Source organism: Oncorhynchus clarkii, chromosome 19, assembly GCF_045791955.1.
Source record: "Oncorhynchus clarkii lewisi isolate Uvic-CL-2024 chromosome 19, UVic_Ocla_1.0, whole genome shotgun sequence".
Taxonomy (NCBI): Eukaryota; Metazoa; Chordata; class Actinopteri; order Salmoniformes; family Salmonidae; genus Oncorhynchus; species Oncorhynchus clarkii.
In genome coordinates this window covers 18,834,123-18,861,617 of record NC_092165.1, presented here as the reverse complement: position 1 = coordinate 18,861,617, position 27,495 = coordinate 18,834,123, and the positions used below count along the sequence as shown (strand labels likewise).

The following is a 27,495-nucleotide window of genomic DNA, read 5'->3' as shown; positions in this document are numbered from 1 at the left end:
CTGATTCAACTTGTTAGCCAGGGTTCGTGCAGATAACCAAGAATTTACAACTTTCAGATGAGACTGAATTAAGGTGATGATTAAAATGGACTGCTATTGATGTAAGATTCCAAGAACACAGGATGAGATGTTACTATCCTTTGTGCAAGCACTTCCAAGAGTTCATGAACAGTGAGCCTGGTGAAATTTGGGGGGCGCATCATCAGTAGTGTACCTTTGGTTCCTAGGGTGTTTCGGCCTTTCATACTATACACCCTCCCCAAAGGCGGCCAACGACAGGGTGATCAATCCTACGCTTGCGTCCCATTCCCAATTAGTCATAGGAGTTGCCTTGTTGTTGATAGCCAACATCCCATGGGACTAGCATTGTTGACCGCATACCTCCTGGCCCTCTCACTTCGGGTCCCAGCTGGGGTCTTTCCTCTTCATCCAGAGCCACTGACTGCTGCCTTCTGCCGCCTCCGATACAGCTTTGATTGCCGAACGCTGGCTCTGGCCCTTAATTCCCAGGTCTCTAAGCAGTCTGGTTGTAGATGTTGCCACAAAACCTTTGCAGCCCACCTCCACTGGTCAGACTTCTGTGTTCCAGCCATGATGCTGTGCTTCGGCAGCTAGATCGGCATAGTGCAGATGTTTTTGCTCATAAGCCTCATCTACTGAGTCCTCCCAGGGTACTGTGAGCTCAATGATGAAGACCTTCTTGAGTGAACGGGACCAGAGCACCATGTCAGGTCTTAGGGTGGTGGTTGCGATCTCTGGAGGAAACACAAGTTGCCGGCCAATGTCAGCTAGCATTTTCCAGTCACGGGCCAAGCGCAGCTGGTCTCGCTCTAATGGTGTAGAGCCGCTCTTCGGTGGTTTAGCCCCTTCGCGGACAAAGGTCGTCCGCAACTCCTAAAATATTACTAGGTCTTTAAGAGTTTATTCGGAAGATAACAGCTCTATAAATATTATTTCGTGGAGCCCCGACTCTCTAGTTAATTACATTTACATGATTAGCCTAATCAGGTAATATTAATTACGGATAAATTATTTTATAGAATAGCATGTCATATCACTTAATCCGGCCAAAGACACGACAACAGTGTTTAAACCCATTACAATGAAGATCTGTGAAGTTATTTGTATTTTTACAAATTATCTTTGAAAGACAGTGTTCTGAAAAAGGGGCATTTCTTTTTTTGCTCAGTTTATTTTATTTTAAAACATTTACATGTTTTGCAAGAACGATTTCCCCAATGATCCTCTTCACATGGACACATCTGATAAATAAATGCAGAAAATCGGCAATCAAGATAATCAATCAAAATCTACCACAGTGACCATGTTATTTTAGCGAAGTCAATTTGATTCTGAGGGAGACTTGTGCAGATCAAATACACCGTTGGATGCCAATTTAAGCTATTTACACTTCTTAATAATTCTAAAACCTGTTGCTGTAATCGGCGTATGCTTACTTCGATTTTGACATTATGCCAATTAAGATAAGCAGAGTTAATTGTTTACATGACTGTTGCCATACTCGGCCTACTGAAATAATCAGTTTAATATCTAATTATTAATGTGCATGTAAACATACCCACTGATTAGTCAGTTAACCTTTTTAAAGCATCGCAGACCCATATCCCCACTTCCCCAGCCTCTCAGCCCCCAAGCTCCACAAATCCCACATCCCAAACCCCACACCTCCTACTCTCCATACTCCCAGGATGCACCCTATTAGTGCACTACTTTTGACCATGATCCCATAGGGGAACTATATAGAGAATACCGCACCATTTGGAACACACCCCCAGATTTGAATACAAATCCCCCTCTAGGCTAGACACACACCATAGAAATAGATTCCTGGATTGTATTTCTATGACACACTGCCCCCTAGGGGGTAGTACTAGCAGAGCGCTTTGGAGCGGTACACCACTTCTCAGTTAAACGGTGCTCAGGTGAGTCAGTCTCTCGCAATGAATGTATGTCCCTGAGGCAAATACTGCATGGAAAGATAACCACTTATCATACATGCAGCAGACCTGAGATGGAATATAGTGTGTCCCTTTAGAGTAGTGCACTGTAAATGGAATAGGGTGCCGTTTGGGACGCAACCAGTCTGACATTTCTTTGGGAAACTATTTACCAATTATGGTAAATGTTCACCGATACATTCGAAAGCACTTTCCCCATCCCGAACTCAACCACAACAAGTCTCTAGAATCAAATCAAATGTGCTTGGAAATGTTCAGCATGCACAGCAGGCTACCACACACCGTCAGCTAAATACATAGCTTTTCTTCCTGTGAAATTGCTGGAAAAACATCACCAGGTTGACCTAGAAGCGACTAGTTTCAGTTGTAGAATGCAAGAATTGTCATGCTTGTCAGTGACCGCCAATCTGGAAATGGTCAGTGTTTGACAGATGTAACATTTCCCTGGATGTTTCATTTGGATGACTAATCTTATGCATATTCTAACATGATTTTCCTCAAGACATTGCCTCAATTAGTTCATAGTCGGTACCCAACTTTGATTGTCCATATACACAGTGTACAAAACATTGGGAACATCTGCTCTTTCCATGACATAGCCTTCACTTGGTCAGTCTATGATACTATTATTGACTTCACTTGTTAAATCCACTTCAATCAGTGTAGACGAAGGGGAGGAGACAGGTTAGACTTTTAAGCCCTGAGACAATTGAGATTGCCTCTGTGTGCCATTCAGAGGGTGAACGGACAAGACAAAAGATTTAAGTGCCTTTGAACGGGGTATCCTAGGTAGTAGGTGCCAGGCGCACCGGTTTGAGTGCATCAAGAACTGCAATGCAGCTGTGTTTGTCACGCTCAACAGTTTCCCGTGTGTATCAAGAATGGTCCAACTGTTTTGTTCACTCAGTGCTCGTCAGGGATGGGCAACTGGCGGCGACACCCCTTTTGATGGCTGTCGGGAAAGCCCTGTAAAACAACTCATTTTCCTCTCTGCTATATGGCAAAATGAGTACAATTGCATGAAATGAGTTATAAAATTGCAAAATCTTCTCTCCCACCATATGGCAAAATGTGTAGAATTGCACCAAAGAAAAAAATGTATGAGGGTACGCAGACCTGCAAGCAACTGTGGCCCCTCATGATGAGTTAAACAATTGTGGCCCCCCACCCCCATCAAAGCTGCCCTTCCCTGGTATAAGTAATCTAGGGACAAACCTTAAAGTTAGTGTCACTCTGAAGTGCGATGCATCGGATTCTTGTTAATTCAATGTTTAAATTGTGTCTCTCCCTACTTAAATAACGGATTACCAAAATAAGTGCATAGAGCTGTGAGCCGGAACCTACAAGACAGTGCTACACCATGGCTCGCCCCCCCTAGACCTCATTATCTACACATCCCCAGACTCAGACCGTAGCTCTCTACCCCTCATTCCTCCAGCCATCCAGCAACCACCCAGCCTCCCAGTCTTCTAGCAGAGGGGCCAAAGATATTAGACCCCCCTCCCCCTAGACTCACTCCTCAGCCCCCAGCCTTCCATTCCCGAGCCATTCAGCCTCTCATTCATGTTGCTACCCAGCCTCCCAAACATTCAGCCTTTCATTCCCCAGCCACTCATCCTCATCCACCCAACCATGTTGCCTCAAGACATCCATTTACCCATCCATCCATCAATCCATACTCCCACCCACCCACCTATTCATCAGTCTTCCTGCCCACCCAGCTGTCATCCCCACAGAAATAGGGCTGTAACTTCAGCATTTCTCATCAAACACACATCAACAGGCAATCATTGCTGATGCGTAGGGCTTTGTAGTTTGACAAGTGTGTGATTATATCCAAATGAACCATGCGCACTATGAGAAGGGAGGCATGTGTTTTGAGAGCGCTGCCATCACGCACACACTTCTGAGGTCTCACTGCCCACTAGTGGGAAAGTTCCAATAGGAAGTCTCACATGGGGTACATCTCAATACTTTCAAGTAGCTTCTTCTCCTTCCATGTATACACCAAGTTAGACACACACCCTCACGTAACATACTATAACTAGCTTTGGGAAACAACATTGGGAGTCTGGTTATTGGTTGGACTCCCTGAGTTGTGCGCTGTTCTGGTGGGTGGCGACAGAAAATAAACCTAACCCAATAGGGGAGAGTGTGGTAAGCCGTTTTTTACATTCAGCATCACTGCATCAAGGGAAATATAGTACACTTTCTAACAAAGATATCTACATATATATTTCAGGATGTTGTGTATCCCTGGAAATAATCAGAATGCATGTAAACATAATTGTTTTAAAAACATAGCTTGTCCAAAAAAAGTGGTCTCTTGGCACAATTTACCCTGGGTATGGGATAAGTTGAGCCTCCTTGGGGTATGTGGGTGATGGTGTCCCGTGATGGTGCTGGTAGGTCGAATTTATGGAATGGGGATTTGGTTGAATTTGTACAGTGGGGTCTGAAATTGAGCACATTGATAAAGATGAGAAATAATGACTGTATAAAATAAGTAATTAAAATACTGAGCTATAGTGTATGCTCAACATGTGGCTGTTATTATTTTATACTAATACAATTGCTGAGAGTTTTTATTTATTTATTGTTGAACATCTCAAAAAGGTAGGGGTCCAAATTGACACCCCTAAAGATTTTTGTATAAATAAAGTAGTCAAACGTTCAGTATTTGTTCCCATATTCCTACTGGAGCACGCAATGACTACATCAAGCTTATTGGATGCATTTTCAGTTTGTTTTGGTTGTGTTTCTGATCATTTTGTGTCCAATAGAAATGATTGGTAAATAATGTATTGTGTCATTTTGGAGTCTCTTTTACTGTAAATAATGTACCATAATTACAGATAATCCTAATTGAACCGTGAAGAATAATGAGATGGTCAAATGTCATAAAAGTGGCTCCAAACTGACACTACATCATTTACCAATTATTTGTATTGGGCACAAAATAATCTGAAACGCAACCTAAACTGCAAATCCATCCAACAAGTTTGTATAAAATAACATAACCTCCCCCAAAAATGTAGAATACAACATAGCTCAGTATTTGAATGATTTATTTTATACAGCCATTGTTGCTCATCTTTATCAAGGGTGTCAATCATTTCAGACCCCACTGTATATCGTAAATATACCTACATTCAGATATAGAGCTCTCTGTTCAATATCACTTACACTTCCATTTCTTGACCAGTTGTCTGGGACAGCGATGCTGTTTCGATGTGCCACGATGTGCCACGGTGTGTTTGTAGGCAAGTTCTCTGCATTTGAGCTTACTACGCCCAATGATATGTTTATCAAGCCCAGACTCCATGTCATCAGATAAGATCTTCTGCGCCTCTGCTGCTCTCTCGCAGCCTCTCTGTCACACAGGTGCATGTTTTGTTTCCATTTTTTAGTCCGTGTCATTCAGTCATATTTAAAATAAAAAAATACACATCTCTTGCTGCTGCTCGAATGGACTTCTTGCCTTCTCTTACTTCCTTGGCTGCTCTATCAAGGACCTCAAGGGGGGGGGGCATGATGTCCGCTCTGTAACAATAAAAGTGCACTAGCTTGAATTCATATGCACGATACATTGCATAAAACTGACTAAATGTAATCATCATTTGAATGGGGTATGGTGGTCATTGGCTCAACTTTCCCCAAAGCAAACATTTGTACTATATTAGCACACGTGGCTACAACGATGTTTCATGAGCTGAAAGATCCCAGGAATTTTTCATACTCACAAAAAGCTTATTTCAGGTATTTCAGGTATGGCATATCAAGAAGCTGATTAAAAAGCATGATCATCACACTCTAAAAAGTGCAGTTTGGTCACACAACACAATGCCACAGAAGTCTTTAGTATTGAGGAAGCGTGCAATTGGCATGCCGACTGCAGTAATGTCCACCAGAGCTATTGCCAGAGATTTGAATGTTAATTTCTCTACCTCTAATTTGGCAGTATATCCAACCGGCCTCACAACTGCAAACCACGTGTAGGGCATCGTGTGGGCGAGCGGTTTGCTGATGTTAACGTTGTGAATCGAGTGCCCCATGGTGAAGGTGGGGTTTTGATATGGCATAAGCTACGGACAATTAACACAATTGCATTTTATCAATTGCAATTTGAATTGTCGTGCTATTCATCCGCCGCCATAACCTGATGTTTCAGCATAATAATGCATGTCGCAAGATTCTGTACATAATTCCGGGAAGCTGAAAATGTCCCAGTTCTTCCATGGTCTGCATACTAATGAGACATGTCACCCATTGAGCACGTTTGGGATGCTCTGGATCAAAGTGTACGACAGCCTGTTCCAGTTCCCACCAATATCCAGTAACTTCACACAGCCATTGAAGAGGAGTGGGACAACATTCCACAGGCCACAATCAACAGCCGGATCAACTCTATGCAAAGGAGATGTGTGTCGCTGCATGAGGCAAATGGTGGTCACACCAGATACTGACTGGTCTTCTGATCCACGCCCCTACCTATTGTTTTTAAGGTATCTGTGATCATCATGCATATCTGTATTCCCAGTCATGCAAATCCATAGATTAGGTCCTAATGAATTTATTTCAATTGACTGATTTCCATATATGAACTTTAACTCAGTACAATCTTTGAAATGGTTGCATATTGTGTTTATATTTTTTTATACTTTGGCTTAGGTCAGGGATTCCCAAACTCGGTCCTCAGGGCCCCAATGGATTAATGAAGGGATGTTCAACTGGCACTATATGGTTATGTTGTAGTCATTTTAAGTGGACAAGGAGAGTGGTAGTACAGTCGGGCTAATCTATTGTTACAGATATGGGTTGTGTGCTAGTTTGAGTGTAGTTATGTCAGTGTTATGCAGTAGTAGATGCAGGCTACTTGATTATGGATAGTAGGGCGCATAAAACTTCCAATTCTAAGCGGGATTCATAGCTAGCGGCAATATTTCAGAAAGTACCATGTACATTATGGTTCGAAGATGTGTAAGAGCAGTAGTGGTCACATCTACCAAAAAGATGTATGTTTATTTCTAAACTCCCAAGTATGTCTAGTAATCAAGTGACAAGTCGATTGAAGCTGGTAAGTTTGTGTTTTTTTTTTAGCTTTGGAACTCTTACAGGAACGTGAGAAGTGAAAGAAGCGAAGATTCCATGGAATGTCACAAGCACTAATAAGGAAATATTCCATAGAATGTCGTGACCACTTGCTCTTGAGGGTAAGGGTCTAGATATAGGAAATTGGGGTTAGGTTTGGCCAGTTGAACAGCCTTTCTTAAACAATTAGGCTGCGTTCACACAGGCAGCCCAATTCTGATACGTTTTCCACTAATTTGTATTTTTACTAATTACATCAGATCATCAAATGACCAACTAGTGTGGGGGGGGGGGGATATCAGAATTGGGATGCCTTTGTAGACTGCAAGGCCCCATAACAACTGCAATGGTTGACAAGAATCAAGCCCCTCCCTCGACCCTTTCCCTCCAATGCGTTTGAGGAGGTGAGGAGAGAAGACAAGGAATGGAGGAAATGTACACACATTTAAAAACGACACACTACTTATGCTTTTATCTATTGCGTTTCTTTTGTTTTAAAACCTTACCCAACATTCTTAGCTAATAACATTTCTTATCTAACTGTATGCATTTCCAATGGCTCCATTCAATCTGTATCGTGGAAGTTCAGCTTTGTAGCATGTTGGACAATTAAAGACAATGTTCCCGTGGTCGCAGAGACCGCATTCACGGTAAACGCTGCACTAAATCAGGGCCCATATTCATAATTCCTAGAGAAGCATTGCTGATCTAGGGTCAGTTTGCCTTTTAGATCATAATTAAGATGACATGGGATAGGACACTCCGAGACGCTATATGAATGTGGGTCTGATTCTGTTTGATACCAGGGCAACACTCCCACCTAGTGGTCTAGTCAGTTGGTGTGGAAAAAATAAAGCACTCCGCCCATGGGAAATACTGGGGAAGTTTACTTTTTGGACTAATTATGTCTTCTTCCTCCCAAAATGTGCACCTGCTCACTTTCCTTCACCGATTAAAGGAAATTTGAAAAATAATATTGTGGAAACTCCCACAATAATGTTTTTAAACTAGTGTACACTTCAGAAGATTGTTGCAACCCCTATTACTATCCTGTTCATCCTCTCTTTCATATCGTCTGAGATTCCCAAAGATTGGTAAGCTGCCACGATCATCCCCCTCCTCAAAGGGGGAGACACTCTAAACCCAAACTGCTACAGACCTATATCTATCCTACCCTGCCTTTCTAAGGTCTTCGAAAGCCAAGTTAACAAACAGATTACCAACCATTTCGATTCTCACCGTACCTTCTCCGCTATGCAATCTGGTTTCAGAGCTGGTCATGGGTGCACCTCAAGGTCCTAAACGATATCATAACCGCCATCGATAAGAGACATTACTGTGCAGCCATTTTCATCGACCTGGCCAAGGCTTTTGACTCTGTCAATCACCACATTCTTAAATCGGCAGACTAAACAGCCTTGGTTTCTCAAATGACTGCCTTGCCTGGTTCACCAACTACTTATCTGATAGAGTTCAGTGTGTCAAATCGAAGGGCCTGTTGTCTGGACCTCTGGCAGTCTCTATGGGGGTGCCACAGGATTCAATCCTCTTCTCTGTATACATCAATGATGTCGCTCTTGCAGCTGGTGATTCTCTGATACACCTCTACGCAGACGACACCATTCTGTATACTTCTGGCCCTTCTTTGGACACTGTGTTAACTAACCGACAGATGAGCTTCAATGCCATACAACTCTCCTTCCGTTGCCTCCAACTGCTCTTAAATGCAAGTAAAACTAAATGCATGCTTGTCAACCGATCGCAGCCTGCACCTGCCCGCCCGTCCAGCATCACTACTCTGGACGGTTCTGACTTAGCATATGCGGATAACTACAAATACCTAGAAGTCTGGTTAGACTCTCCTTTCAGACTCACATTAAGCATCTACAATCCAAAATTAAATCTAGAATCAGCTTCCTATTTCGCAACAAAGCATCCTTCACTCACGCTGCCAAACATACCCTCATAAAACTGACCATCCTACCGATCATTGACTTCGGCGATGTCATTTACAAAATAGCCTCCAACACTCTACTCAACAAATTGGATGTAGTGTATCACAGTGCCATCCGTTTTGTAACCAAAGCCCCATATACTACCTACCACTGCGACCTGTATGCTCTCGTTGGCTGGCCCTCGCTTCATACTCGTCGCTAAACCCACTGGCTCCAGGTCATCTACAAGTCTCTGCTAGGTAAAGCCCCGCCTTATCTCAGCTCACTGGTCACCATAGCAGCACCCACCCGTAGCACGCGCTCCAGCAGGTATATCTCACTGGTCACCCCCAAAGCCAATTCCTCCTTTGGCCGCCTCTCCTTACAGTTCTCTGCTGCCAATGACTGGAACAAACGGCAAACATCACCGAAGCTGGAGACTTATATCTCCCTCGCTAGCTTTAAGCACAGCTGTCAGAGCAGCTCACAGATCACTGCACCTGTACATAGCCCATCTGTAAATAGCCCATCCAACTACCTCATCCCCATACTGTATTTATTTATCTTGCACCCCAGTAACTCTACTTGCACATTCATCTTCTGCACATCAATCACTCGTGTTTAATTGGTATATTGTAATTACTTCGCCACCATGGCCTATTTATTGCCTTTACCTCCCTTATCTTACATCATTTGCACACACTGTATATATACTTTTTTCTACTGTATTATTGACTGTATGTTTGTTTATTCCATGTGTAACTCTATGTTGTTGTATGTGTCGAACTGCTTTGCTTTATTCTTGGCCGGGTCGCAGTTGTAAATGAGAAAGTGTTCTCAACTAGCCTACCTGGTTAAATAAAGGTGAAATAAAAATAACATAAAAAAGCAGATATTATTGGGATGCACTCATTGTTAGTACATTGAAAGAATCAAACTTCAGAAATACGACTTGAACTTTTCAGACTTATATAAAAACATAACACAAAAAATCAAGCCATTGTGTAGTTTTTTTCCCCTTTATGCATTTCTGTGAATATTTACAAAACCATAGACCTATGTACAATACCAACTCGCAAATGAACAAATAAACTACGGACAGCACAAACAAACCAGTTTACGTAATGATCATATTTTTTTATGTACAACGAAACTGGCAAGATGATAGCATGAAACAATGTAAGATTATATGTGATTATGTTAAATAAATTCAACTATCTATCAAGAGGTGTTGTGCGGTTTTAATCCAATAAGACAAAATGCCGGGTTACTTGGGGCTCCGGCAGACCTACAAAGAAGCCCAGCTCTGGTCCAGGGCGTTAGTGCGACTAGCTAAAGCTGTGAAGGCTCAAGCCGGGATTCCACCCGACCGCACTTTGTCAGCTATGCATCTTTTAAAGGCAATGTTTCCGCAAACTCTGTATATGTCGGCTTAATCGGAAATTACTTTTAAAAATGTCAAGCGTGCTATAATGCAAATCTACCACTGATCGGATTGAATGCCAGCCTAAGAGTTAGCAAGCCACACTAACACCCTGGACTAGAGCTACAAGCAGCTCATCATCTAACAGCAGTGAACGATAGAAACCAGAGTTGCTGAAAAAAGACTGGAGCTACACTGGTCAGTCTGAAAAGGCAAAACAATCAACACAAATGACGCAACAACACTGCATGTAAAAAAATAACCATAGCGTGGCATAGTATTCAGCTATGCCCACTCTTCTGAAAGATTGCCCCCCCAAAAATCACTTTGAAGAACACAGCCAAGTTAAATACAGAACTCTGCTCGTCGCAGAAGAATGGCCCGACGGCCTAATGCACCTTTTCAAAGCGCTTTTAAGAAAACACGTGCAACAGGCACAAAATAAAAGAAAGATGCCAACAACAAGAATATACTTGGTGTATTTTAGGCAAAGCAGTATTCAACTGCTGTCTTGTAGTGTTCATTTTGAAGGAGGGAGCGGGGAAAAGCCCCAAACTGACTATACAGTGTCTTAGGTAGTCCAAAAAGAAAATTTACAACACACTGATGGTGGCGTTTCCTTCCCCCCCCCCTTCACTCTAACCCAGGGGCTCTCTTGCTCCGCTCCTGGGGTGCAGGCTTTTGCTCCGGCTCAGCGCTATTAGCACACCCGTTTTAAATAATGATCTAGCCATGGTCTTTCAGTCAGGTGTAGTTTCATCGGGTGAGTTAGTACTGGAACTAAAGCATGCACTCTCCAGGACTGGGTGTTGGAGACCCTATAACATCTTCTCAGCACTGGAAACACACACACACACTACAGCCTCAAACCCTAATAGTGTTAACTTGAGTGTGTTCAGAAACGTCCATACAACACTTGAGTATGTCAAAAACACCGGAGTCCAAAAAAAATCTAAATACAACAATCTGTGGTGCGTTCTGAACATTGTTCATCTCGTTTTCAAGCGAAAACTAAATTAAAATGTCCACATACACAACACAGGCTGTTGTCACTCCTACACAGTCACTCCTTCTCTCACTCCCCCAGTCTCTGCCTCTTTTTGTCTCAGAGGACAATATATAAGTGTATCAATAGCTAGGTTTCCATCCAATTGGTGACAGATATTCTCAAATCCGCACAAAAACAATATGTGCATTTTCCCACCAGAGACAGGTTTCCATCAAATTGACCGTGCGTGATGATGTAGTGTACATACAAATACCTTTTGCTGTTAAATTCCCATGTACCAAATAAAAAAAATAAGTTACATGGGTTTCCATCACATTTTCAACTCTACAGATGGTTTTCCCACAAAAACTGTTCTGTTATATAGCGAGTCTGCCCACTCTGGTACTGGCACGTGCGCGCTGTTGGCTAGAACACACATATAGGCTACATGAGATTATTATGGCCAAAAGAGCGAGTTTTCTTTATTTGTCAAACGGCTGCCACGCATCGATGATCACCAAAATAAATAAGACCCTTGATATTTATTAAACAGGAGCACCAAGCTCATCACCTTGCACTTTCACCACCCTGTGAAGTTCATCCCAATGTATTTAATCTGTAGCCTAATAAACTGCATGCTTTCCTGACGCGCCGTAGTGGGAGGGCCACACATGCCATCACGCGACCCCAAGTTTACTTCGATATGATGGTTATTACATCAATAGTTCCACCGACATTTCTCGCATACTTCATTTTACCGACACAAAATATCCCACCTTGTCTAGCGTATTTCGTTTTGTTGACATTTGGAAAGTGTACCGAAAAATGTTGTTTCCATCAGGCTTGTCACTACATTTTTGACCCGACATTGACCTGTACTTTACTACATAAAAAGGTTGGATGGAAACCTGCTTAATGAGATGTAGGCTACATTCCAATACCCACATTAGCGTACCACTTCAAAGACACGCCCACTACATTGCTTCCTTAAGCATCAACTCTGTTCCTTAAGCATCAACTCTTGTTTTTGGACCGTCAGCGGAAAAAATATTACAGAGTTGACAGTCACTGCTGTAACGTTACGGAGTTGACCACGCCTCTGTTTAGGCTTCCTTCATTCCAAGTAGCACGCTATTGTGGATACTGTGGAGCTATTGTTGTGTCTGTCCATCAATCTCTCAGTCTCTCCGTCAGTCTTCTCAGCACACCATGATGGGCGTCCCGTCGTCCTCACGCCGCTGGTTCTTCTTAAGCAGCTGGATGCGGTTGTGACAGTAGAATTTGATGGCCCGCCAGTCGCGCCGGTTGGTGACCAGCAGCGGGCAGCTCTGCAGGCAGCGCTCGCAGTCGGCCTTGGCAGGCACGCGCAGCTCGGCGATGTTGCAGGTCAGGTGCTCCTCCACAGCGGCGCGCTCTGCGTCCGACCACGGGCGCTTGAGGACGCCGCGTTTTCCTGTGCGGGGAGGGGGTGGGTTAGTACACACAGGGATGGATCTGTGTAGACATGTCTTTGTGGCGGGCTGTATACAGTACACACACACTACTGTGTACATACACACACACACGACACACACTTACTTCTGTATTGGTCTTGAATGTCTCAGCTCTTTCGGAGTTTGAGTATGGAATGAACACACACACACCTGATTTGGGCCCACCTGAGCCTCTTCTGCGGCCGGGGAGCGAGGGGGAGAGGGGCGATGTGGAGGAAGGCGTGACCTTGAGTTTCCTGGCACGCGGCGTCCTGCTGTTGGTCCTGCCCTTCCTCACCATCAGCAGGCTGGGAGAGGCCACCTCGCCCTTCTCCTTCCGCCCCTCGCCGTCAGAGTCGCCCTCAGAGTACGAGTCGGCCGAGTTGCCTGACATCACTGTAAGGGGAGAAAGAGAAGGGTCAAATACATGTAAATGTTTCTCAACTTTAACTACAACGCTGGTCCTCATCATACTAAAGGGCAGTCCAAAATGAACAATCATCATGAGACAACGCTAAACTGTTTAACCCTCTAGAGTTGATTGACCGAAGTAACATAATTTTAAAAAAAAATCCTAATCAAAATGTCAGTTTAAGCTAGAGATATCTTTTTCAATCCACAGCATCCGATGATGTCGCACTTCCGCATCTGCGGTGAAAGGTGGCAGAGCCAGAGCGGTGTTTGTCAGACCATGAGACATCCCGAAAATTGGTCGTCTCACGAAAACTTCTGATCGGTTTGACCTACAGCTAACCTTTCTCTAACGGTCATCATGTTTTGTTCCATCCGTTCCATTATATCAAGCAGGTTGAATCAAGCGTACTTAATACACATTAAAGGAGAGAAAAATATCTCCACTTCTAGCTTGACTATTCAGGCCTGACGTACATTTTAATCCTCAGTGTCTCCTTACCGTCAAGCTCCAGACAGATGTGGTGGAGGCTCATCCCCCGGAACAGCACGCCGTCTCTCTCCCCGCACAGCACCACGCGCCCCACTCTACCCATCAGCCCCGGGTCCTGGCCAATCCCGCCGCAGCTCTGCGTCACGTGGTACTCGCGCTCCAGGAAGTGTTCCAGGCGCTCTACAGCGTTCCCACCTGGCTGTCCTGGCTCCTCCCCCTCGCCGAGCAATAGCAGCTGCGTCAAGATGGCGACCTGGCGCCGGACTCGGGTCTGGGTGAGGGCGCGGGGGTTCCGGGTGCCACTGGAGCGGGCCAGGCTCCGGAGGAGGTCGGTGCCACGGAGGGGGGTGGCTGGGGAGTGGTACGGCCGGGCGAAGACGTACGGGTTCTGGGGATCGACGCCGACATCTTGCCTGGTCTGGAGGAGGAGTTCCAGACACGGCTCGCAGTGCGGTGGCAGGATAAGAGGTTGCACTCTTCCTCGTTTGCCCTGGACACCTACTCGAGGCAAATGTGGAAGCACGAGACGCTCAAAGGGCGAAAGCGATGCCTCCAGGGGTGTGAGGGCGGGCGGGGCGCCGGGGGGCACTGGCACGGGGCACTGGGGGGTGACACGGGAGCGGTATTCGGCTATGGCCAGTTTGGAGACCTCGCACTCGCGGCGACGGTTGTAGAGTATGAGCAGGGCGAGGGAGGAGTGGCACAGGAGGCGCCAGGCCTCGGCGGATTGGAGCTGGCGGGACAGGGAGAGGAAGGCAGAGTGCTGGAGCCTGCGGAGGTAGAGGACCAGGGAAGACAGGGAGGAGAGGAGGGGCAGCATGTGGAGACGTCCCGAACTGAGGGAGAGGGAGGGAAGAAGCGAAAGAATGAGGGAGAAAGGAGAGGGAGAGAGATTAGTTTCAATTGCAGGCGTCAGTTATTAATTTATTCAAAGCACAACAAAAAAATAAACATCTATTTAAAGTATGTACTATACTCATAACATTTAATATATTGATAACATCACATCAGCAGTTTGAAGTTAATTTTAAGTCCGTTTCAGTTGACTGATTTAGTCATCTAATTAAAGTATGCTAAAAGCATTCCTGCTGTTTCACATTTCTCAATTCTAAAGCTGAGCAGCAGTTCAGTTTGCTGGCTCTTTGCTGATCCATCAACTACTTTCTCAATATCCATTTGATGAGGTGAATCTGTCATTTAGGTGAACGAGTCCTTTAACGGAGTACCTCACCTCAATAACTCCTTCTCCTTATCCTCCGCTCCACTGTCGTCTTCCATCATACCGTTCGCCTCCTCCTCTTCTTCATTTTCATCCTCTTTCGGCAGCCGTTCCATCTCCTTGGGCGTCTGCTGAAAGACGTGGGGAAAAGCCGCCTCTGCCTCTTCTTTGGGCTTCACCACCTCAACTTCCACCAGATCGTTCTCCTCTTCCTCCTCCTCTTTTTCCTTCTTCACTTTGCGCAGTCCCGCCTTTCTGGGCGGGGTCACAGCCGCCGGAGGCGGGCTTCTCTTCAGAACGGACACGGCCACCGCACTGCGCCCTCGGGGTGGAGTCAATACCAGGGGGGAGGAGTTTCCCCCAACGGCGGAGGAAGGGGATTGGGCTTCCGGACGTTGAGGAGACAGGGAGAACGCGGTGGCGCCCCCCGGTGGTGGCTTGTGGGAGTTTTGCTCCACTCCTGATGATGACCGAGGTTGCTGCTGGGACTGAGTGTGGTGTGTGGCGTGCGCGGCCGCCAGGTGGGGCATAAAGCGCTCGATGAGCGCGGCGCGGATCTCAGGCTGGTTGGTGTGGTGCTTGTCCAGGTGGCGCCCCAGTGAGCGGAAGTGGCGGCCGCAGTAGGCGCAGCTCAGCTTCTGGGGGGGCATGCCCATGCCAACCCCCCTGGCGATGTTAATACTGATGTTCGCCGTCGTGTTGGGCCCCAAAGGAGCGGGGGATTTGAACAGAGAAGGGCGAGAAGAGGTGGAGGAGGAGGGAGGGGGGGAGAAGGTGAGGGGGCGGTATGAAGAGGAGAGGGGAGGGCGGCCCGGGGATGTCCGGTGAGGGGTGGTTCTCTTTTTGGAAGGTGTGGTGGTCCGGCGGCGTTTTCGCCGGCGAGGTGTGCGTCTCTGACCCCCGTCCTCGCCCTCCTCATTCTGGGGATCCGAGTCGCTGGCGTTGGAGTGGGAGAGGGGGGAGGAAGAGGGGGACAGGGGCCAGGAAGGGGTGAGGTAGTCCTGGGCTGAGAGAGAGGAGGGCACGAGCCCGGACTCTTCCTCCTGAGAGAGAGAGAGAGAGAGAGAGAGAGAGAGAGAGAGAGAGAGAGAGAGAGAGAGAAGAGAAAGAATGAGGGAGAGAGAGAGACAAGAGAAAGAATGAGGGAGAAAGGAGAGGGAGAGAGACAGCGAGACCGAGAGATGAGTGGTGCTTGAGCCAGTTGTGTGAGTAGAGTACAGACAAGTACATAAGACAGACTGTTTAGAGCAGCGGTTCTCAACCCTGGTCCCGGGGACCCAAAAGGGGTGCATATTTGCGTTTTTCCTTAGCACTGCACACCTGATTCAAATCATCAAAGCTTAAAGCATTGATGATGAGTTGATCGTTTGAATCAGCTGTGTAGTGCTAAGGTAAAAACTAAAATGTGCACCCCTTTGGGTCCCCGGGACCAGGGTTGAGTACCACTGGTTTAGAGTGACTGTGAATGGTGGGTGCCTGAATGAGGAGTGTCCATTGAGTGAGCAATACTAGTATATTACAACCGTTGAGGGTATATTAGACAGGTGCATGGAGTGTAGACATATAAAACAAGCACATCAGTATAATATTGAGTGTTGTAGAAATATAGTAGGTGTATGTAGGCAACAGGCGTATTTTCGTACCTTTTTGATACGGTTGTTCTCAGGGTCAGCGATACACTCATATCTCCCTGAGGAGACAGTACCACGGAAACCCTGGAGGGATACAGGCTCCATTAACATCCATTAATTACCCCCCCAGTGCTGTCAATCAGGCGGTCAAACCAATTACAGTAGCTACTCAAAAAGCACTAGATACTATAATCAGTCAAATACAGTAGTCAGCCCAGGTGAAAAGACCCAGATATGTATTACGGCGCAAAATACTCAACGACTTCTGCGAGGAAAAAGAGGATCATTTCATCAAAGTAAAAGTAGACAGCGCAGAAATGTGTTGCACGTGATCCAGTCGCTAGTTGCAGTACTTACAACTTGCCTCGCATAAACAAATCATGGATATTGTGGCATACTGTCTATTCAAAATGTAACTATTTTGTAGTTATTTCGCTCACTGCATGTGATTTTTTCCATTAGGAAATGTAAGCTGTACATTGACTGCACTTGACTTGTATTTACAGTCCACTACATCCCAGGCTATATCGGGAACCAGCCAGCGCTATGGCTACAGTTACTTAGGCTCTAACAGGTACATCCTCATGGTTACTCACCATGGCAACAGTTACTTAGGCTCTTACAGGTATGTCGCCATGGTTACTCACCATAGTGTTGTCTCCCCACTCGGTCAGGCTGTAGTCAACGGTGATCTCCTCTCCCTTGGTGATGTCTCGGATCGCTATGACGACCAGACGCACCTGGCTCCCACAGTGTACCTCTCGGATGCGGCAGTTTGGAGGAGGGGGGTACATCACCGCCGCCCCCCTGCCCCCGCTGGATCCCTCCTCACCCAACTCTGAAGACCCACTGCTGAAAGGGGGGAGAGAGGAAGAAAGATGGGGAAAGAGAGATAGAGAAGGAGAGGGAGGGAGGTAGATAGATCAGCACACGTGGACCTATGCATACAAAATCAGCAAAAATTGTGTCTGCTATCTGAAGCTAAGACACACACACACACACACAAAGCTACCCCACACAAAACAGCACAACTATACAAAACATTAGGAACACCTGCTCTTTCCATGTCATAGACTGACCAGGTGAAAGCTATGATCCCTTATTGATGTCACTTGTTAAATCCACTTCAATCGGTGTAGATGAAGGGGAGGAGACAGGTTAAAGAAGGATTTTTAAGCCTTGAGACATGAATTGTGTATGTGTGCCATTCAGAGGGTGAATGGGCAAGACAAAAGTTTGCCTTCGAACCGGGTATGGTAGTAGGTGTCAGACGCTTTGTGTCAAGAACTGCAACGCTGCTGGGTTTTTCCCGCTCAACAGTTTCCTGTGTGTATCAAGAATGGTCCACCACCCAAAAGGACATCCAGCCAACTTGACACAACTGTGGGAAGCATTGGAGTCAACATGGGCCAGCATCCCTGTGGAACGCTTTCGACACCTTGTACTATACATGACACACACAATAAAAAGTACACAAATGTTATCAAATAAAAAACATTTTATCATAAAAATAACACCATGAAATGAAATCACACTTACCAGATCTGAACAGGTTCATTGATGTAGCATGGGCCATCCAGGGTTGGTCGTTTGTTCTCTGCAGCCCCTTTACCATCACCTGAGAGAAGAGTATAAAAGGATTACACACGAGCACACAAGCAAATGCACACAGACACAGATGCACGACTGCACACACACACACTGACACGCTCGAAAGGACACACACACACAAGGTCATCACCCTTTCCCCACCTAAACACATATGCACATCTCACACACAAACACAGTCAGTCACACAAACATTTATATAGGTCAGCACGCACCCCCACTCTTCCACCCATAACTCGCACAATCCCGGACGCATGCACACACACTCAAAAGGACACGCACTACACAACTATAAGACACACGCGTCAACAGAAGAATCGTCCCTAAAGGACAAACACACACCTGGACCGTAGCTGTGTTCGGAGCTCTCCTCCTCATCCTCTGTGACAAAGACGCGGTCGCACACTTTCACCGGCGTTCCCTTCCTTTTCCTCCCACAACCGCGTCTGTGGAACACACACAGAGAGAGAGAGACAGAGAGACAGAGAGAGAGGGAAAGACAGAGAGAGAGACAGAGACAGAGAATAATTTTATCAATGCCCCAGGCGGACCAATCTTAACATCAATCCGGTAGGAAAAGCAATCAATACACTGATTACCAATAGGAACCCCGTCTCAATTTCTGTATCCAATTACTTTCAACCAATAACAACTGAATCATTGATTCATTTAGACTATGCTGAATGCTGACCGGACAGGATTTGGGCAGAATTGGGCCAAATTCTTACTGGGTAAATTGGTGTTGAAGGGACATTTGTGAATCACAAGCCACAATACAAGACACTGATCCAAGGTCTGTGTTGAGTTTCACTCCACTACCAGGGATTCAGGATACAGGGATGGTAAACTGATCCAAGATCTGTGCTACGGTGCAGATTCTAGCCATAGCGTAAAGCCACTTGTAAGTAAGAGCAGAGGATACACTAGGAGCTGATCTGAGCTAATCTTTCTTTGCCTCAAGCCTAGCCGTAACCATTCAAATCCAAGCACTAGAAACTGGCTTTGGATCAGTGTGATTTAGGGCAGTTTTTCTACACACACACTGTTTTCTGTAATTCTTTCTATTTTTTCCTTACATGACATTGAACGCTCTTAAAACTAGGCCATAGGAAGACAGTGCCTTGGTTTTTCAAGTGTTCATTACTGCGTGTGTGTTTGTGCGTGTGTGTGGGAGCGAGAGGTGTATGTGAGAGAGAGAGAGAGAGAGAGAGAGAGAGAGAGAGACTCTTTGAGCAGAGATATCAACCAGACTCGCTGTCTTTGTATTGATCTGCCCCTCGCTCTCCATCTGGACTCGTGATAACGTGTGTGTGTGTGTGTGTGCGCGCGTGCTCGCCTGCACTTTCTTGTGTGCACACTCTCTCGTGTGAGTGTGTATGTCTGCATGGTCACTCATGTATGCCCATACTTTTGTCTACTAAGCTTGGGCCTAGTTGCTCTTTCTTAAAGTAACAGCGTTCTTTTAAATGCTTTCCACCCATTCCCTATTGTATAAGGTTACATTATAAGAGGCATTAGCAACAACTGATTTACATACAGTACAGTGGTTCATAGTGTGTATATATATATATATATATATATATATATGTGTGTGTGTGTGTGTGTGTGTGTGTGTGTGTGTGTGTGTGTGGTACAGTACCACAGCCTTTCTAGCCTGGTCAGTTCTTCCCGTTAGGTTGCATACACTAAATGGACCAAAAGTATGTGGACACTTGTTCGTCGAACATCTCATTCCAAAATCTTGGGCATTAATATGGAGTTGGTCCCCCCTTTGCTGCTATAACAGCCTCCACTTTTCTGGGAAGGCTTCCCACTAGATGTTGGAACATTGCTGCGGGGACATAAGAGCATTACGCTTCGATCACACCGACAGCGCCATCGCATATTTGGTTCACCAGAATTTCATTAATTTCCAATGAAACACTGTGTTTGGCCTGCAGCATTGCGTCGCAGAGGCAGTTGCAGTGTGTTCGGTGTGGTGCATACGTTGAATTTATCAAACGTATGCATCAAACTGTATGCATAGGTGGCTTGACGGAAATGGTAGCAGAAGATGAACGTTGAACTTTTGTTGCAGACATATCCAGATGACGCTGCGTACTATTTGGCGCAAGGACACTGTCGGTGTGATCGAAGTGTTAGTGAGGTCGGGCACTGATGTTGGGCGATTACGCCTGGCTCGCAAGTCGGTGTTCCAATTCATCTCAAAGGTGTTCGACGGGGTTGAGGTCAGGGTTCTATGCAGGCCAGTCAAGTTCTTCCACACCAATCTCAACAGACCATTTCTGTATGGACCTTGCTTTGTGCATGGGGGCATTGTCATGCTGAAACAGGAAAGGGCCTTCCCCAAACTGTTGCCACAAAGTTGGAAGCACATAAACATCTAGAATGTCATTGTATGCTGGAGCATTAAGATTTCCCTTCACTGGAACTAAGGGGCCTAGCCTGAACCATGAAAACAGCCCCAGACCATTATTCCTCCTCCACCAAACTTTACAATTAGCACTATGCATTAGGGCAGGTAGCGTTCTCCTGGCTTCCGCAAAACCCAGATTCGTCCTTCGCCAGATGGTGAAGCGTGATTTGCTTCTATGTTTTTATTTTTGACTTTAAAAAATATATTTTGCCATTTAGCAGATCTTATCCAGAGCGCATGAGTGCAAACATTTTCATTCTGGTCCAACCGTGGAAATCAAACCCGCAACCCTCGGCGTTGCATGCTCTACCAACTGAGCCACACGGGACCACCAGAGTCCAATGGCAACGAGCTTTACACCACTCCAATTGACACTTGGCATTGCGCATGGTGATTTTAGGCTTGTTTGTGGCTGCTCGGACATGGAAACCCATTTCATGAATCACCTGACAAACAGTTATTGTGCTGACGCTGCTTCCAGAGGCAGTTTGGAACTCGTAGTGAGTGTTGCAATCGGGGACAGGCGATTGTTATGCGCTTCAGCATTCGGCGGTCCCGTTCTATGAGCTTGTGTGGCCTACCACCTTGCGGCTGAGTCGTTGTTGCTCCTTGCCTTTTCGCTTCACAATAACAGCCCTTATAGTTGACAAGGGCAGCTCCAGCAGGACAGAAATTTGACAAACTGACTTGTTGGAACGGTGGCATCCTATGACGGTACCACCGTTGAAAGTCACTGAGCTCTCCAGTAAGACCATTCTACTGCCAATGTTTGTCTATGAAGATTGCATGGTTGCGTGCTCGATTTTATACACCTGTCAGCAACGGTGTGGCTAAAATAGCCAAATACACTCATTTTAAGGTGTCCACATACTTTTGTTTATATAATGTATTTCCTAACCAATATGTTCCAATGGAATTTTGCTTATATCTCCTTGATGGTTTTAAGGGTCTTCAAATACAGCAGGGGGGACAAGTGTGAAATTGTCTACTACTATGTGTGTTTGTGAATTCTACATGATTCAATGCACTACGACCACACATTATATAGTGCACTACTTTTGACCAGGGACCAGTTACGACAACGGCATATCGCCAGTCTCTTGGATTTATCATGACATGTTTACGTAAACCCAACCAGGATTGAGGAAGTAAGTCCATAGGAGTGTTTCTCTTGGTGATAGTCCATTGTGTGTGTGTGGTCTATTCTAGCACTGTCTAATCAGATGTCTCTCTTCTCCATTCCATCTGTCCTTCACTCTATCAATCTCTTTCTCTTCCTACCATTGATTCTCTCCATTCCCCTATCCCTGAACATCTCTCCCTCTCCCACAAACAAACACACTCTCACACACACAGCCATCATCCTTTACCAACCCACATACACACACAAATATACAAACAAGTCCTCACTCAAGACCAACATGTGCACACACAAAAACACACCCTCTCAGGCACACACACATTCTCTCCAGCCAAGCTCACATGCACGCACACACCCCTCCCCCTCTCTAAAGCTCACATGCTTGCTCGCTCGCTCTCACACACACACACACACACACACACACACACACACACAGACACACACACACACACACACTCTCAAATATCCAAACCCACAGTCTCATGTTCCCTCTCTCTCACACACAAAACGTACACACACACAAAAAAACACACACATACAATCTGCACCATACACACTCCTAGACTTCTTCATTTTTCCTGCAATACACCTCTTTTCTCACTCTAACACACACACTCAATCTCCAGAACACATGAGCCATCTATTTCTCTCATGAACGACAGTACTTTTTAATACACACACCCTTTCACACACTACACGAGTCTCCATAAGGCACGCATGCACACACTCACGCAATCCTCTTCGCACACTCTCCCTCCTCCATGGATAACATTCTCTCTACACGCACACTCCCACCCTCCCCCCACTCAGTCACACACACACACTGTCCTTCCCTCTTTCATAAACAAAGTAGATGCATAAATACTCTCCTTTCCTGTCTCGTACACACAAGCAAACACACTGCCCTGTCTAAGTCACACACACCTTCTCTCTGTATCCCCCTTTCACACACACCCTTCCCTTTTTCTCTCTGCCTGCAGAACACACACACACACACACACACACACACACACACACACACACACACACACACACACACACTTCTCCCTCTGCCTCCAGAACAAACACACACAGACACACACATTCTCTCTCCTGCTTGCTCTCTCTCTCACACACACACACACACACACTTGCTCTCTCTCTCACACACACACACACACACACACAAAGCCTTTTTTTCCCTTCCCAGACAGACACTCATTCTCCCTCCCTTCTGTTTCAAAAGTGCACGCACGCACGCACAAACACACACACACACACACTTCCTCACCCTCTCTCCATCACACACCCTCCCCTTCTCTTTCCCTCACACACACCCCCCCTCATCTTGCTCTCTTCCCTTTAAACACACACACACACACACACACACACACACTCTCGGTGTGTGTGTGTGTGTAACACACCCTCCCCTTCTCTCTTCGTCACAAACACACTCTATCCCTTCATTTCTTAAAGACAGACACACACACTTTTCTTCACCCGTCTTCACTGTCAGTTTAAAATAACTAAACAAAAACTCAAATCTCTCACACACACAAAATATGATACCACAAAATGTTAGTATCTTACTAAACTATTCTTTCTACTTAGAAGACAACACACTAATGGAAAGTCAGAAACACATTCTCTCTCTCTCTCTCTCTCTCTCTCTCTCATCCCCTTTGCTTTATCCCTTCTACAAACACACACACACACCCACACATTTCTTGGTTACACATAAACACACTAGTCACTCACACAGACCACTCCTCTCCCCTCTCACACACACACACCACAAACAAACACTCATACACCCTCCCCCACTAAGCAACACACATGTATGCACAAACACACTCTTCCCTCCCCTTCCCTGTACCTCTCTCACACACTTCCCCTCTATCCCTCCCTCCCTCACACACGCACACACACACTCCCCCTTTATTACACAAATATGCTCACCCTCACGTACACACATGTCCTTCACAGTCTCTCTCACAGCTCTCTCCTCACACACACTCTCCAAAAAAACACACCTTATTTATTTTTTCTCTCCCCTTTTCCTCACACTGCAGCTCTCCCCCAGCCCTTTCTCTCACACAATCTCTGAAAAATACACCTTTTCACTTTTCCCCCCTCCTCTCCTTTACACACACACACACACACACACACACACACACACACACACACACACACACACACACACACACACACACACACACACACACACACACACACACACACACACTCTCTTAAACACACACACACACACTCACATACACACAACTCCTCCCCTCCTTTCTCTCTCACACACACTCCCTCTCTTAAACACACACACACACAACTCCTCCCCTCCTTTTTCTCTCTCTCTCACACACACACACACACACGCATACACACACACACACACACTCTCTTAAATACACACAACTCCTCCCCTCCTTTCTCTCACACACATTCATCCACACATGCCACCCCCTCTAGCACACCCCCCCCCCTCTCTCTCACACACACACACACTCTCTGTGCTCATTCCTCTCACACACACTCTTGTTCTCTTTGTCACACAGTCTCTGCATACAACACGCACCCCCCCCCCCCCCCTCACACACACATACTGTGTCTGTCACGCACACACTCTCCCCCTCTCCAACACACACCATTCCCCCTTGCCATACACACACACTGTGTGTCTCTGTCACGCACACACTCTCCCTCTCTCCAACACACACACTCCTCCCCCTTGCTCACACACACACACACACTCCCCTTTCCCTCCTCTCTATCTCACACACACAGTGCTCATTCCTTTCTCTCACGCTCTCTCCTCTCCCTGTGTGTGAGCTCTCTCTTCTCACACAACCACACACAATTTGATAACTACACAAGTACAGTAGTTGCTAAATTTGCTAGCTACTATAGCTCGTACAGTTCTCTCTCTCTCTCACACACACACACACACGCACGCACGCACACGCACACACACACACAACGTTATATTTATAGCTGCTTTGTGAAGTGGGTAGCAACTATTGCAACTAATGAACACTAGACTATAATTTATACTGGTTTCTCACACAATGTCTCGCACAGAATACGTTAATAACGAATGTGTTACGCATTACAACTTTCCTTCAACACCGCGTTAGCTCAAACACGCCATCTCGCTCGCGCTGTCACACTGTCACCTCAGAAAAAATACCTTTAAATGTCGCCATGGCAACTAATTAACTAACTGACTGACTAAAACCCTCACCCCCGAGGTGTCGGCGCCGGTTTGGTTCCCTCTCCGTCGCTGTCCAGGGTCGGTGGCTCCCGGTAGTCGAAGAGCGAGCGTACGGTCTCCGCCATGTTAAAAACCGACTAGTCTTCTCCGTCAGTTTCTCGCTCTCCGGCTCTCTCGACTGGCTCACCCGAAGGTTATTCTAGCCACTCCCATTGCCTCAGAGCGGAGGGATGAACAAACACATCAACAACACGCTACTTTACGATACGTTTAGCTCACATAGTGTTTAGCTCATATATAACACGTAGTTGGTGACTGTTAAAAAAAAAGAAGAACATCCACACATTGTGGTAGTAGTGTCGTTTAAAGGGAGTGTGCTTAGAATGCTGATTCTTTGGAAGTGCGGTAAAGATCCAACCCTACATATATAAGCAATGGACTCGTCCGCGGAGAGAGGACGAAAAAAAATTGTTGTTGCCTACTGCCTACCCGTTTCTAGGGGAAGACTTGATTATCTTGTTAACTGTAACTGGAAGAAGGGGAAACAGCATCTGTCTTGGTCTCTTTCTGGATTCACCAGCGAATTTAAACACGTTTTCTTGCTGGGAGTAATGTTATTACCTCTGCAAGAACTCCAAGATATCACCAGAGTTAACTGAATTAAACTGCTGGGGCAACTTGATTGTGCTCAGTAGCGCCATCTAGTTTATTACCCTACATCAACGTTATTTACCAGCACCCCTAGCCTATCTCCAGTTTGAGTTATTTTGGTACAATCAGCGGCGATTTTAGCATGTAAATCTTGTTGGGGCAAAAAAACATATAAATTGGGATGCATGCCTGCAAAACCACTACACAACACAACACTAAACAATACATGAATTGCACTATAACGGTGACAAACGGTGCCCACAAACTGTAACGGCCTACATAAAGCTGTCCCAACAGCAGAGTCCCAACACCTTACCACTGCTACACCTGGCTATCATCAGAGCCTTATCTGGCAGTGAAACAGTTCATTCAGCCCCATTTACTGCCTTTGAAAAAAACATAGCTGATATGGCTGACTTGCTTAACCAATGTGGTTGAGATGTACAAACTATGGCATAAAAGGGATTACAAGCGGATAAGTGGCAATCCATAATTTCAATAGAACTATTTATTCAGCACTTTTGAAATGGGCGGTTCTTACAGTGTTCTCCCTGTACACCAAGTCAGAACCGTAGTATAAATAAAGGGGGCATATAAGCAGACAATGAAAGCTCTTATAATATTCAATGATTATATTTCTCAAAAACAGGTTATAGGCTACATGTGCACCACCAAGTCAGAACAGTAGGCGAAATTAAGAGGTGAAAATAGACTAAATTATTAGGGTGAGGCACATAGGCTACTAACAGCTTACTACACAACATACACTTAGTATTACTTTCTTAGCTACAGTATACATATCTCCCTGTTATATTACATAATTTATGCAGCAGCATACAATACATTTTTGGACTCACCTTGTTGTGCTGTGCTCACTTGAACAGGAAGGTGGTGTGGCGGTCCTTCGTGTGCAAATTTTGTCATCAAACTTTGTCATCAAAGTCTGCCATTCTCTGGATTTATGGTGGTTTCAAGACAACTGGGAACAACAACAACAAAAATTTGAATCATGATGACGTCAGTGATCTTCAGGTTGTAGTTCTAGAAAGAGGCCCGAGTTCCAGATTTACAATTGCGAGTTGGATAAAAGTTCCCAAAGTTTCCCAGTCGTAGCTCATTTTTCCAGAGTTCCCAATTGTCTTGAACTCATTAAAGTCCGATTTTGCAGTTCCGAGTTAACAATTGTTTTGACCACAGCACATTTCATACTTTGTTGACAGCATGGCCAATGTTGAATGTTTATAATTTTAAACTAGGAAAAGAGACTCTCAATCTTAGACTTGGGACCACACAGCCATTCCACTGAATAGCAGGCTAATGATTGTTTTGCAATGCTTGCAGTTAGCCACTGATTCCTTCCAAACCACTCATTGTTGAATTTGCGATTTCCAACTTGTTGTGTAATGTTTATGTCCAATGGCCGATGAGCACCGATACGTTTTATCTATAATTTCTCTTCATTATTTCTCTTCATATGACAAAGAATAAAAATGATTTGCCAGTAGATTGTTGACTTGATTCATAATGATGACTGCTAGCTAAGATTTTGAAAGTACGATGTTGACTTGATCAGTCCAATTAAATCTATTGTAGATATAACAGGATTTTATGTTATTTTATTTTTATGTAACTTTTATTTAACTAGGCAAGTCAGTTTAAACAAATTCTTATTTACAATGATGGCCTACCCCGGCCAAACCCGGACAATGCTGGGCCAATTGTGCGCCGCCCTATGGGACTCCCAATCACGGCCAGATGTGATTCAGCCTGGATTCAAACCAGGGACTGTAGTGATGCCTCTTGCACTGAGATGCAGTGCCTTAAACCGCTGCACTA

At 45.4% G+C, this 27,495-nt stretch overlaps 1 protein-coding gene across 2 annotated transcripts; it reads right to left on the bottom strand.

The window, feature by feature from the left end:
• Positions 1 to 10,011: 10,011 nt before the first annotated feature.
• LOC139374894 (uncharacterized) lies at positions 10,012 to 25,174 on the bottom strand. Of its 2 annotated transcripts, none has more exons than XM_071116110.1 (9): positions 25,039 to 25,174; positions 18,592 to 18,695; positions 18,181 to 18,259; positions 17,289 to 17,493; positions 16,654 to 16,725; positions 15,023 to 16,053; positions 13,801 to 14,627; positions 13,059 to 13,283; positions 10,012 to 12,868 (listed from the first exon to the last, which is right to left on the bottom strand). In XM_071116110.1, exons 1-9 carry the CDS (start codon positions 25,131 to 25,133, stop codon positions 12,615 to 12,617), a joined length of 2,892 nt encoding a protein of 963 aa, XP_070972211.1. In that variant the 5' UTR covers positions 25,134 to 25,174; the 3' UTR covers positions 10,012 to 12,614. The 2 variants fall into 2 exon arrangements, with proteins under 2 accessions (XP_070972211.1, XP_070972212.1); XM_071116111.1 differs by having other exon boundaries at positions 17,289 to 17,490; positions 25,039 to 25,171.
• Between the last annotated feature and the right edge of the window lie 2,321 nt (positions 25,175 to 27,495).